The sequence below is a fragment of the Halyomorpha halys genome, unplaced genomic scaffold (genome assembly GCF_000696795.3).
Source record: "Halyomorpha halys isolate HHAL.00 unplaced genomic scaffold, Hhal_1.1 Scaffold273.1, whole genome shotgun sequence".
Lineage (NCBI taxonomy): Eukaryota > Metazoa > Arthropoda > Insecta > Hemiptera > Pentatomidae > Halyomorpha > Halyomorpha halys.
Window position 1 is genome coordinate 613,698 of NW_027106425.1, and position 13,177 is coordinate 626,874.

The 13,177-nt window shown below is 33.1% G+C and overlaps 1 protein-coding gene across 2 annotated transcripts in view; it reads left to right on the top strand.

The window, feature by feature from the left end:
• The window catches only part of LOC106680658 (protein abrupt), a 46,448-nt gene that overhangs the window by 19,436 nt on the left and 13,835 nt on the right, over positions 1-13,177 (top strand). Inside the window, exons 6-8 of one of the 2 annotated variants that reach the window (XM_014420526.3) lie at positions 1,379-1,460; positions 4,114-4,182; positions 11,664-11,874. In XM_014420526.3, the coding sequence (XP_014276012.1) occupies positions 1,379-1,460; positions 4,114-4,182; positions 11,664-11,874 (362 nt within the window). The remainder of the gene's footprint in view (positions 1-1,378; positions 1,461-4,113; positions 4,183-11,663; positions 11,875-13,177) is intronic. The other variant, XM_067044797.1, reaches the window with a different exon arrangement.

Consider the following 13,177-nt stretch of genomic DNA (forward strand, 5'->3'; position numbering starts at 1 on the left):
TATAATTTTTATGAATAATAAATACTTGTGGGAATATCAGCAGAATTAAGCGTGGACTTAACCTAAGTCGGTGGAAGCGTATGCTCAGCTAGTATGTTTAGAGATTTGAACCTGTGAAGTGTATACCACAATACATTATTCAAAATTGAGGATATTGTTTGTATAAAGTATGTTAGTTAGTAGAGTATTGTTTGAAGATAAGAACCTGGGAAGTGTGCTCCGCTCCACAATCAATACAAATAACCTACAATATTTTTTTACCATTATTTATTTATTTTATGATGCATCTTCCTATGGAGGTTTATTAGCATGTTTTTTACTAAATATGATAATCACAATAAATCATTTTTAATGGATTTATAGTTTCTAATATGCTTAAAATTTTTTATTTATTTTTAAAAATTGTTATTGGTGTAATTTAAAGATTAAATTATTTTTATTAAATTGCTTGTAATTATAAAAGAACTATTTATATTCCAACAATTGTCAAGAGTTATTTTAATTAGTACATTAAAATGTTGGTAAATTGACTAAATATTATTAAATACATGTTTACTTGTTAAACATGATTATAAATCACTACCTTTTGGTAAAAAATGAAACAATGAGTCAGAATAATCATCAGCCGTGCTATTGACATTTTCTTCACTCAACTCAGTCCATTTCTGACTGTTCTATATGGAGTCAGTGGTCCCATTAATCAGCCTTGTTATTTAGGACTTAAAACACATGAAAAGCCAGAAATTATTTTGCTTTCTTGTTTTTCTTTGTATTCACTATAAATATTTGACTAAAGTTTAAAAATGTATAAGTGACTTTAAAAGGTACAAAAAATAACTTAAAATAGTTCATTTATTTGTTGATTTGATTTGAATGCAAGTATACGATTTAAATTAACATTGGGCTGTTTATTATTCACCTTAATTTATCAATGATTTCACAATGTTTTATCTTGTAAAGCCATCTTCACTAGATTAGTTACTAAATCTGTTTGTTATATGGTATTATGAGTGGGTCATACTTTTATTTTTGTTTATAATTTGATTTTAATATGGCAAGCTCAAAATATCATATATGTCATAAATATATAAATATCATGTCAATAGTGTATAGGTTTTGTACCTGAAGATGGCAACACAGGCCAAAACATGAACTCATATTTTGTGGTGAAGTATTAATAGCCCAATCTTAATTTAAAATAATAAAGAATTCAATTAAATTGGTACTTTTTAAAAAATACCATAATTTACTATATATTTTATTTCTATTCAGTTTAAACTCTCATGGGTTCCTTGATGTGTTTAAAAATCTCTTGAAAATGCTGCTAGTGTTTAGTTAAGGTCATATGTTTCTAGAATTGGGACAATTTTTGTTTTAGAATAATGCTACCAGTATGTGCATTCCCACTGTTGTTGAAGGAGAAGGAACTGTCAATCCGGAGACATCTTCAGAGCACCATGGTAACTTGAAAAACTTTTTATGGGTTTTAAAATTATTTATTATGTAATAATTGTTATTACATTCCAATATCTTGACTGATCTAATTCTATCTTGAGGACATATATATAACATAATTAATTCTATCTTGGGGACATATAGTTAACATAATTTATTAAGTTCCATTGATAAAATGGTGGTGAAAAGGCATTGAAAATGAATTTTGAAGCTCAAAATATTAAAATAACACACAAATGCTATTCATTCTCGTAATGCTAGGACAAGATGAAATAAACAATGATCATGAAGAATGTAGTCACTTTAAATATAAAGTGAATTCATACTTTTGTATGTAGGCCTTTATTAATCTGTATAAATAAGGCCTATATTAATTTATATAAATAAGTCTTATATTAATGGATATTAAAAAGGCTTATATTAATTGGTATAAATAAGGCTTATACTAATTGGTAAAATAAAGCTTATATTAATCGTTATAAATAAATCTTCTATTAATCGGTATAAATAAATCTTCTATTAATTGGTATAAACAGGGCTTATAGTGATTGGTACAAATAAATCAGGAAGGCTTGATGATCTTTAAAAGAAATGTAATTTTCCAAAAAAATTAATATAAATTCCTTATGGGAATAAAACAAAATAAAAAATTTTAATGTAACATAAATAACGGATATAAGCTTATAAACATAATTCTGAATTGCACTCACAAACAGGATGTGTAGTTGGTGCTCCGTATGTGTCTTATGGATAATCAAGTGTCTTTTAAAATTATTATTACCAGAGCATACACTTCGCTGAAACTATCAACTACTTTTCTAACAATTTTTCTAATATTGTTTTTTTTTTAAATAACTTATGGCATAAACCAATTGATAGTATCCAATTGATACATTAATTGGTGCTTCTGCAATACTAACAATAGATAAATTTTAATCCTTATGAAATCTTAATTTTAATTTCTACTATCTGAACGAATCATAGTGGACCTACATCAATATGAAATAAACCATTATCATAACTTAAGTTCCAGCTTTAATTGATATGGACTCATTAAAATATATCTGGGAATAACATCAAAGTTTTGAAACTAATATTATTATTTCGAGGGTCAGCTAATAGTCAGGGAGCCCATCACAAAAAAAGGTTTCTTATTTGATATTAATGTTATGGCTCTTTAAATGTCCATATCCACTGGCCTGAAATAGAAAATGTGTCTACTATCCTAAAGCTGCTGGAATAAAAAATGGTGGTGGGTAAATAGAACTATATTTTTGAAATGGAGCAAATAAACAGAAAGGAAAATTATTTTTAAATATTTTTGTTTTAATTACATAATATTATATTAATATTTGAATATCAATTAAGTTAATGAAATATGATTGATTTCAGTATCATATAAATATATTTTTACATTTCCCTATATTTGTAGAAAACAGGTTATTTTGGGAAAAGTTTGATATCTCAGGAACTGCTAGACAAGATGTCTTATAGTACTGAAAATGAAGCTAGTTTAATTAATTTTGATGTGGTTTATAATGATTTTCACTGGAATAGCAGTTGCCATGATATCTGCTTAAATACAGACACAAAATGATAATTTCTGGTGATTTGTATTTTATTTTTCTCTGATATCTCATAATTCATTAATTCTATAGAAAAAAAATATTCTTTCCAATATTAAAGAAAAATTAATTTTCTACAAAAGAAAAAAAGTTTTATATATTTTATCTTTAGAGTCCATAGTTTACAATATAATAATATTAAAAAATAAAGGAAATAAGAAAATACATATCAGCACCAGATAGTGGCTCAATGTAAGCTACTTAACTTAAACTTAAATGAGTATTACTTATACTTAATGTTATGTTCAGATGAATAAAAGAATGGAGAATAAATTGAAGAAACTTTTTTTTTTCATTAACTGGAAAACTTTGAACTGTCAGTCTCCTTAGGTTTAGTGGCAGCTGGTAGTGCATGTGATTCCATTTTTTTATTGGTGGCTTTTGCTGATTGTTTACTGATAGAAGATAAGGTTTACTACTCGCTTAGTGGCATCAAAATGTATTGTTGTAGGCTAGTGAGCTTATGTTTCTAACCCCCTATGATCAGCAGACTGCTCATTCTCTGCCATTACTGTATCTGATTAACTTTCCGGTATGAGTTTTATATCATTGCTCCTTCATTGCTGTGGGAAGCAGGTGTTAACTTGGGTTTCATATTTGAAGCAAACTTTGTCAAGGCAATTGTTGTGGTTTACTTTTTATGGGAAATATATTTAGTGTGCAATCTTGATAATTCAACAAAATTCGGGACTGAAAAGTGGTCAGATTGCCCAATATTCCGGACAACTTAGGGTCTCGTTTTGATAATGCAGAGTAAGGAATTAAGGTCAATACAATACAAAGCTTTATTTGTTTTCTTTATACTTCACTTTAATGATCTTTATTATAACAGGGAACCACAGGAAAACCAACCCCCTCTCTTCTGCTTTCCTCAGTATGGAGTGTCAAAATGTTCTTCCTTTAGATATCATTAGCTTGTCAGATTACCTGAATATCAAAATTATTCTGATTAAGAAAATCCACTAAATTTTTAGTAAACTAAGTATATTTTTTCTTGAGTTTTGTTTGTTTGAACTATAATATTGTTTTGCAGATGTGTCTACAGCTGCCGCTGCTTCTGCAGCTAGGATTTCTACTGGTGCTCCTTCCCATACCAAAACAGGTTACCTATCGTTTTTTGAAAGAAATAAAAATTTTTTTTTTATTTGTTTTGTTTTTTTTTAGCAACAAAGAATATCTAGCAATAAATATATTCTTTGTTACTCTTGAGTAACAAGTTGATTTCCAGATTTTAGGGTTTTGGAAGGGACACACTCTATACATATCATTATAGTATTGTGTTATAGATATTTTATTGTGAATCATTATTTTTCTCTTCAGAGAAAAGAAGAGATTAATTTATTAGCACATTGTGACAGGTATAGGGAATACCTGAAGAAGAGGGATTAATCCGATTTGATCTTTGGTAAGGGCATGGATATATGTTATATCAGTTACCAAACATTCCATGGACAGACAATACCTGAAGCAGGAAAGGGACATATTTTAATTCCAATCACTTCTTTGTTAAGGTATAACTCAGGGAATAAATCTGTATATTAATTACTGTGGCAAAAAGACGTTTTTATTTCTAACATGTAATGATAATTCTTTACTCTAAATAGCATATTTTCTCAATACATGAAAATAATTTGTTGTTGAAATTATCCCCAAAACCTTGTGATTACCCATCCTGGGATCATTTTTTGTCCCTCTTACTTGCCATAAGCATAAAAGTTTCGAAGAGCTCCTTTTAAAACCCCATCCAATTTCCAATCCCCGTAACTCAATAAAAAAATTAGAATTAGAATTCATCTTCTTAATTTTCCTACCCAGCAATGCTTTTTGTAAGGTGGATAATGTCTGTCTGCATTGGAATGCTGGATGTGCTGTCCTGTGCAGATAAGCTGTTGATGTTGAATAAGCTTTTGAATTAGTCTGTGAATTCCTCTTTGAACTTTTTCAGTTCTTTTTGTCTGCATACTTCATTCTGTTCCCACCTCAATGATAGGATATTTCAAGTGAAACAAAATTCTATCAATTTATCCCTTTCCTCAGTCAGTATGCTGTTTATACAGTTAGCAATTGTGTCATTTTAACTTTTGTTGTCGAACATCCCACTCCATTATCCAGGAATGTCATTGTGTGGTAGACTTTTTCTCGTCTTCTTTGGAGTGTGGAATGTACTGAGCAGGATTCTTTCTATGTAGAACAGAATTTTGATCGAGTCTGGGACCCGGGACTGCTTTACTAACTCCATAAATTCCTACCACCTACATACTTTCTCATCATCCGTTCCTTTCTTATTGAGTGATTATTCCAAGTAAACCACAATAGTTCTTATCCATCCCTCTATTCTCAGTCCACTGGTGTTCCTCAAGTTAGTATCCTCGGTTCCATCCTCTACATGTCTATACAGCTGACATCCCAACCAATCCTAACACTATCCTCACCACGTATGCCGGTGACACATGTTTGTTTGCAGTTAATAATAACCCCTTTGATTTCATCTCAAACTCTCCAATCCCATATCATAGCCCTCGAAGAATGGTGTCGTAATTGGAGGATTAAAATAAATCCCATCAAATCACCTTTACCCTTTGTCATAAACCTACCGACTACCCTACTGTTTCTACTGTACGACTGCACCTTTAATAATGTTGCTCTTACCCCTATCGAACAGATCCACTACCTTGGACTACATCTGGATAAACGTCAAACCTGGAATCATCACACAAGACTGAAAAGACAAGAAACTGCACGTCGATTCTGATTATTATAGTACTTACTAGATATGGTCTAAACTTTCAATCCATTACAAAAAACTGATATACATGACTGTAATAATGCCTATCTGGAAATATGGAGGTGAGCTTTGGGGTCCCACGTAACCTTCGAATTCCTCTTGTATCCAATCCTTACAATTCAAAATCCTCAATGCTCCATACTTTGTCACAAATAAAATCATAGATAAAGACTTTAATGTTCCATTTATAAGCAAACTAGCTTGAACCAGATATCATTTCTTTCATTATAAACTCCCTAACCACCCAAACCCACTAGTTTCTAACCTTGCTTCTTCCATTCCTGGCAATCCTTTGAGGTGCCTGAAAAGATGTCCACGAGACCTGCTAATGTAAAAACGTCATTAGCCAATGGGCCAATGGGTAGTTTCTCTACATGCCTGTATCACTCCGTTATAACTGAGATCAAATTTATTGAATGTATTATAATGTACAGTTGTAAATTTCAATAAATATATTGATAAAAAAATAAAATAAAAAAGCTTTTGTTGTTACCACCTATGCTGATGAAACTTGTGCTATCAGTGAATGATGTAATGAAAAATAGGTTATTATTCTGAGACTATGTCCTTTTAGAACAATTTTGAGGTAAAAAAATATAGTGGCCTAAAACTATATATATGTACGAGGGTGGTTTGAAAAATTCTCGGAATGTACTAGAAAGAAGTGTCTTACCTCGGTAGAACTTTTATTTTTTAGCATAGTCTCCCTGTAGACTAATGCATTTGGTCAGCGATGTTCCAATGCCTTGACCCCATTTTGAAAATGAGATTCTTCCAGGCCTGCAAAATACCTCTTCACTTCGGTTGTCAGTTCTTCAGTTGTAGGAAATCTCCATCCGCCCAGGAAAATTTTCAGCTTGGGGAAAGAGATGAAAGTCTGATGGTGCCAAATGAGGTCAATAAGGTGGATGTGCAACAATTCGTACCTCAGTTCATGAAGTTTTGTCCTAGCAATAGCACTTGTGTGCGGGCGGGCGTTGTCCTGATGAAAGATGACTTTTCCTTGCCAAACCAGGCCTTTTTTTGTGTAGTTGGTCCAGGAGCTTTGCGTTGTGTTGCCCTGTAATTGTTTGGCCAGTAAGAAGATCTATCAGCAGAAAGCCTTTTGCATCCCAGAAAACTGAGGCCATGACCTTTCCGCCTGAACATATTGCCTTTGCTTTTTTTGCTTTGACTGCTTTTTTGTCTCGGGGGCATAGTAGTGGACCCAAGTTTTATCTGTCGTCATAAACCGGCACGAAAAACTTGTTGGTTGGGCTGAAAATATGCCAGATTTTGTTCAGATATTTCCAATCTGGTGTGTTTATGGTCCAATGTCTAGAGCCACGGCACCTATCTTGTGGATAATCTTTTCATTTCCAATTCTTCGGTTAAAATGTGATGATGACATCCCTACAGCTTCAGCAATCTCATGCACTTTCAGTCGACGATCCTCCATGACCTTTTTATGTACTTTTGCGATATATTCTGGGGTCATAGCACTTTTTGACCGTCCACCATGCTGATCATCATCTAAGTTTTCCTGACCAAATTTAAACTCACTGGTCCACTTGACAATAGTTGAATATGAAGGAGCAGAGTCCCATAGTGTGTTCTGAAAGTCGGCATGAATTTCCTTTGCTTTCATACCTTTCTTTACAACAAAGTACTTAATCACTGCTCGAATCTCAGTTTTTTTCATTGTCACAAATCACTACGCAAAACAAGAACAACAAATAGTTGTTACTACCACTCATGCCATGTGTTCACTCATAAAGGATATGTGATTATTGTGCAGGAACCTTGTTCCTGTAGCACTGACATCTAGCGGTGATTCTGACAACTTTTCAAACCACCCTTGTATATATATCAAAAGTAACCTCAGGATTGGTTTCACATGTATAGGGGCGAATCAGCTGAATCAACCGTAAGAAATGCTGGAGCAGGGGTTTACTTAAGAGATTTCCAATTCAGCATTACATTAGGTAAGGAAGGTATAAACTTTGACAGTGAAATAGCAGCTATCCTCGTCACCTTAAGGATACTTTATAGAAGGCAAAACCGGAATGCTGTTCTCTTTACTGACTCTCAAGCAGCTATGGTTGCTGTTACTAACACACACGAATGTTTATCAAATGCCGTTTTGGAATGCAAATCCCTCCTCCATGACCTGACACTTCAAGGCACTGATGTTGTCTTCTTGTGGATTCTGAGCCATTGTGGGATTCTAGGAAACCAAGAGGCAAATAGTCTTACCAGGCAGAGGGCTAAATTGCCACTAATCCAAGATCTTATGACTCAATAAACAGAATGATAAGAACCATAATTAAGGAGAAAACAAAATTAACACATAAGGAAAAGGTGGAAGGGAAAAGATATAAGAGTAAGATTTAAAATTCAATCCTAGCTGACGTTCCAAGTAGAGATGCGGAAGCCTGCTTTCACCTGAGAACTGGCCATGCTTACCTGCAGAGTCATCTCCACAGGATAGGTCTGGCTCTGAATCCTACATGTGTACTGTGCGACCAAGGAAGAATGGATGGAGACCTACTTGACATGTATCCTTCTCGGTCTAAATTGAGGGGAAAAAATTTGCATAATTGCGTAGTGAGTAATTTTTTACTACAAAAAAAGAAGTCCCTATAGTACAAATAATGTATACCTTGGTTCAATATAATATTTATTCAGTTAATAAAAGAAAAAGATAGTTGAACAGAAGGGATTTAAACGAGGGAACAGTTGGTTTATGCTTTATGGTAGAGGGAATGAACTTCCAATGGCCACTAGGCGTCTTGGGTAAAGAAGGATTTATTTGTCACAGCAGTTAGGTGAGTTAGAGGGTAGAAGTCAGATGGATGGGAGAAAGGATTCGAAATGCAGGTTTCAAAGGAATAGGGAGGGGTGCTGAGTTCTAATAACTTTGAATAGGAAAGACGCTAGAAAATATTGATATCAGTAGAAAGGGTAGAGCCTCTTCAACTCAGCATAATACTGAGCTATATGCTAATCTCTGGTATCTCCCAAAAAAAAGTTGTATTGAGCCGTTTATAATATATTGAAGTTTAGTTTTGAGTTCAGCTGAGAGACTCAGTCGTATACCAGGGAGCCACAGTCAAATTGGTGGAAATTAAGAGTTGTTGGGTTTTAAGTGGTAGGAGATAGCAGAGTCAATTAAATTGAATGAGGATTGCTTTGCTTCGACAGTAAATTTGGGAGCTGTATGGTTTCCAGGATAGAGCATAGTCAAAAGTGACTCCAAGGTTTTTGACTGATGTTTGGAATGAGATAGCGGTATTGTTCAGGGAAGGTTGGGAGGACCTGGGATAGATTTAAGTTAAAAGGGAGATTCGATTATGATGACTTTAGTCTTTACAGCATTTAACCTTTTAACTGCTAAAAATTTTAATGGTTTGTTTTTGTATGATGAATTTCAAATTAAACATCTGGATGAACCTAGAACTCTGCCTGGAGAAATATCAGAATAAATACGAAAAGTTACCTTGTGAGAGATTTCAGATCATAAGAGGTTCTAGGAAAAACTTAAGAGGTTATAGGCTACTTATATCACTGGATCAGTTTTTGGAGGGTACAGGACATAGTTAGATTTGAGACACTGAAACCAAAAAATTTTAAAAACTGAGTAATGTAAAATTTTCCTGGTCAAGAAATGTTATAATAATAATTTCTAAAATTATATTTTTATTTATAAAACTAAAATTATTATTTTAAAACTATTGGTAATAAAACTTTTTTATTATTTATAAAACTATATTTTTATTGGTCGAGAAACATTATAAAATAATTATACTTATAGATTTAAGTAATTAAAGATCAGAAAAACAAAATAATAAATTGGTAAATTGAATGGAAGAATATATTGGCAACTATCAAGATCATCGATATATCGTTTAAATACATCGGTAAGTTAATTGTTTCAATTTCCCTACTCTTAACACAGCCCGCGTATATGCAGCTGGAGCTTTGGGGCACGGGTTTCACTTCCCATTTATATGCGGCTGGAGCACTGGGGGCATGGACATTGCTGCTTGTGTGTATCCAGCTAGGGTCAACATGAGCTTATTGTTGGCTGCACATGTGCTTATTTTATTAAGGTCTTGTAGTTTTAGAATGGCATAGGAGGTGTCAGTGGGATTGAAGGAAAGGTAAATTTGGATATCATCTGCATATTGATGCTACTGAGAATATGGGATGGAGAGCGGAAGGTCCTTGATAAAGATGGGAAAAAGGGTATAAAATAAAGAGGAATCTTGAAGTATGTCTCTAGAAAGAGGTAGAGAACTTGAGGGGATTATTAGAGATAACACCATTAACTGGGAACTACCATTAAGGAAGTATTAGAACCACTGAAGAAAACTATATTACAAAGAGACTGTGAAGTTTAGGAAGGAGGTTTGTATGGTAGACGGAATGAAAGGTTTTGAAAAATTCGAAGAGAATAAGGATAGAGAATTTCTCTTGGACTATAGCTATGTGGAGGTCTTGAGAGAGTTTATTAAGGATTGATTGAATGGAGTAGCCTGTCTGGAAACCAGAATGGATGTAATTCAAAAAGTTATTTTTCTCCAGAAAGTGGGATTGATGGAATTGAACTATACACTCCAAAGATTTGGATAGATTTTACAATAGGGAAATAGAACAGAAATCATCAGGAGCTTCTGTATTTGAGGTTGTCTTCAATGGATGGACTGAGGTAGTTTTGTAGGTGGATGGGTAGGGGTGGTTTTGCTGGTAGATGGGTAGGAGATCGAAGGGCCGTCTGGAGCTCAGGGAGTTGTGGCATAGTCTTTGCAACCTGGGAACTGCAGCAGCACTGGTTCGAATCCAGTCTGATAGGTCAACTTTTCTTTCTGTGGTGGTCCCACGAAATGAAAACTTGATCTCCCATCATAGGGTTAGAATAGTGTGGTATCCTGTAAATAACCTCCCCCCTTCACTCCCCAACCTCCCCATATGTCAGAAATGACCAGGAAGGGGAGAATTAAAAAAAAAAAGTAGATAGAGTAGTGAATTTTTAATCAATTTAACTGAGATATTATCCAATTCATAATCATTTGTTTGGGATTTTCGAATGGAGTTAAGGATGTCATAGGATAAGAGAAAAGTGGAAGCGGTTGATATTAAAGAAGGAATGACTAGGAGCTGGTGATGTAAGGTTTGAGGAGTGGTAAGTGCAGAAGACAAAGTGAGTGCTAAGGTCATCAGCACAAATGGAGAAAAATGGGTTTAAGAAGGTTTACCTAAGGAGATTTTGTGAATAATTGCCCATTTTGCTTTGAAGAGGAGTGTTAGATAGGGATTGGTGGAAATGAAGAGATTTGGCTTGCTGTACTGAGGCTTTTCTGTTGTTTTGAAGATTTTAAAAGATGGTAAGTTGAGTGCATCTAAACCTTCCCCTTGCCACATCTCTTTGTCTCATACACTCAGTCAGTGGGTGATTCAACCAGGAGGCTTGAGTTGGCCATCCCTACCTTAGAGTGTATTCTGGCCTTTCACAACTGTGAATCCATGCCAATGCTTAACCTTTTATCCTTCTATTCCTTTGTTTCCAATTTACTTTGTATATAGTGTGTACAGTCGTGAACTTTAACATCATAAAAAGAAATCTGATATGTTTTAAGGTTTTTTTTAGGATAGAGTTGGATGTACTAAATCAATATAATTTTTTTATCTTTTATAACACTTTACATTTTATAAAACTAAATATCTGTTAAATTTACTAAATATTATGGTTATTTGATACATGGAATTTGATGAAATTAGGTGAGGATGTCTTTAACTAAATGTATTTTGTTTGTTAGATTTAATGGATGTGATTAAAATGACTGCATATATCCAGCAAGGTGGCAGGAGGCCACATTTTTGGGAAACCTCATCAACTAAGAGAGTGATGGAAGCAATTAAAAACAAAGAGATTGAAATGAAAGTAGCTGCAGAACTGCTGGGAGTTTCATATGGAACTTTATATGGGAGATATAGAGATGCCTATGGTTGCTTGAAGCATCCTTACAGGTAAAATGTTTACCTTTAATTGATGTGACTCTAAATTGTGTTTACTGATCCAATTAGGAAAGCTATAGTTTTTGAAATCAATGAAGTTGTAGATTATTAATTTTAAATACATTTAAGATAGTCAAATGATAATAATATGATGATAACTTAAATGGAAAATTACTGATTATGCAGCAGCAAAGGTCAAATATACATCTATAATAAACTTTTCTAGAGAAAGATAAATTTATGATGAATTAACAGTATTGACTTAATTTGAAATGCTATAGTTTTAAATTATGAGAGCTGTCTAGACATAAATTACTTATGTTTTGAAACAAAAAATCAAGGGAGTAAAAAAAAACGTGTTTATACATTTGAAAATCATGTTCTTAAATTATTTTCCTACTTACTCATTGTTTAAATTGTGGCACTTTGCATCTCCGTCTCTGTAGAATTCTTAGTGACCTGAGATTTTTTCTACTTTTTCACATCTGTTTGCAGTTCTACATCACTATTAGAACACTTTGCAAGCCAGGTCTTGGTGGCATGAATAGGTAATAATTGCTCTGTGCCAGATCCTAACCATATGACGAATGATCAAACACCTCACATCCTAAAGATCTAATATATGATCAGCTTTATCTCTGTCTGAATTGTGAAAAAAGTAAGCTTTCAAGCTCAGTTTTCACTACCTCTTATTTTGCAACCCCTGCCTACAGTTTTTTAATGTGTTTTGCAATACCTTTCCGAGTTTATTTTCTAAAACATTGCTGTTTCCTGACACCAATTGATCTGGCAAAATATGCTGTAAGAGGTGAGAGACCAATAATGTTTTTTGTACCAGTTATGTGTGTTATTGCAATAAAACACTGTTTATTTCTTGTTTGCAAACTAATGTTTTCTAATTAAAAATATACTTTAAGAATTAAATAATTCTTCGTAGATATGTCAATTTGTTTCATTGACAGCACCCATTAAAACTTCTTCTCCCAAATTTCTTTGTAATCAAATTGTGTATATTTTTGGGCTATAAATTTTGAATTTCTTAAGGGTAAAATAGCATTGCTGTGAAGAATTAATTCATTTAATTTATTTGGAAAAAAAAATAGTACTAAATTTACTATATTTTTTTTTTTTTAGAATTTTATAAAAACAAGCTCCATCTTAAGGTTGCAGGTTTAAATGATCCTGAAGTGTTAATTTTCTAGTCGGAGACAAAGAATACATAACTGACGTTAATGAATATATAAATCAAATTAGAAAACTAAGGACTGCAAACATCATTAGATGAAGAATATGAATATTATTGGATAGGATGCAT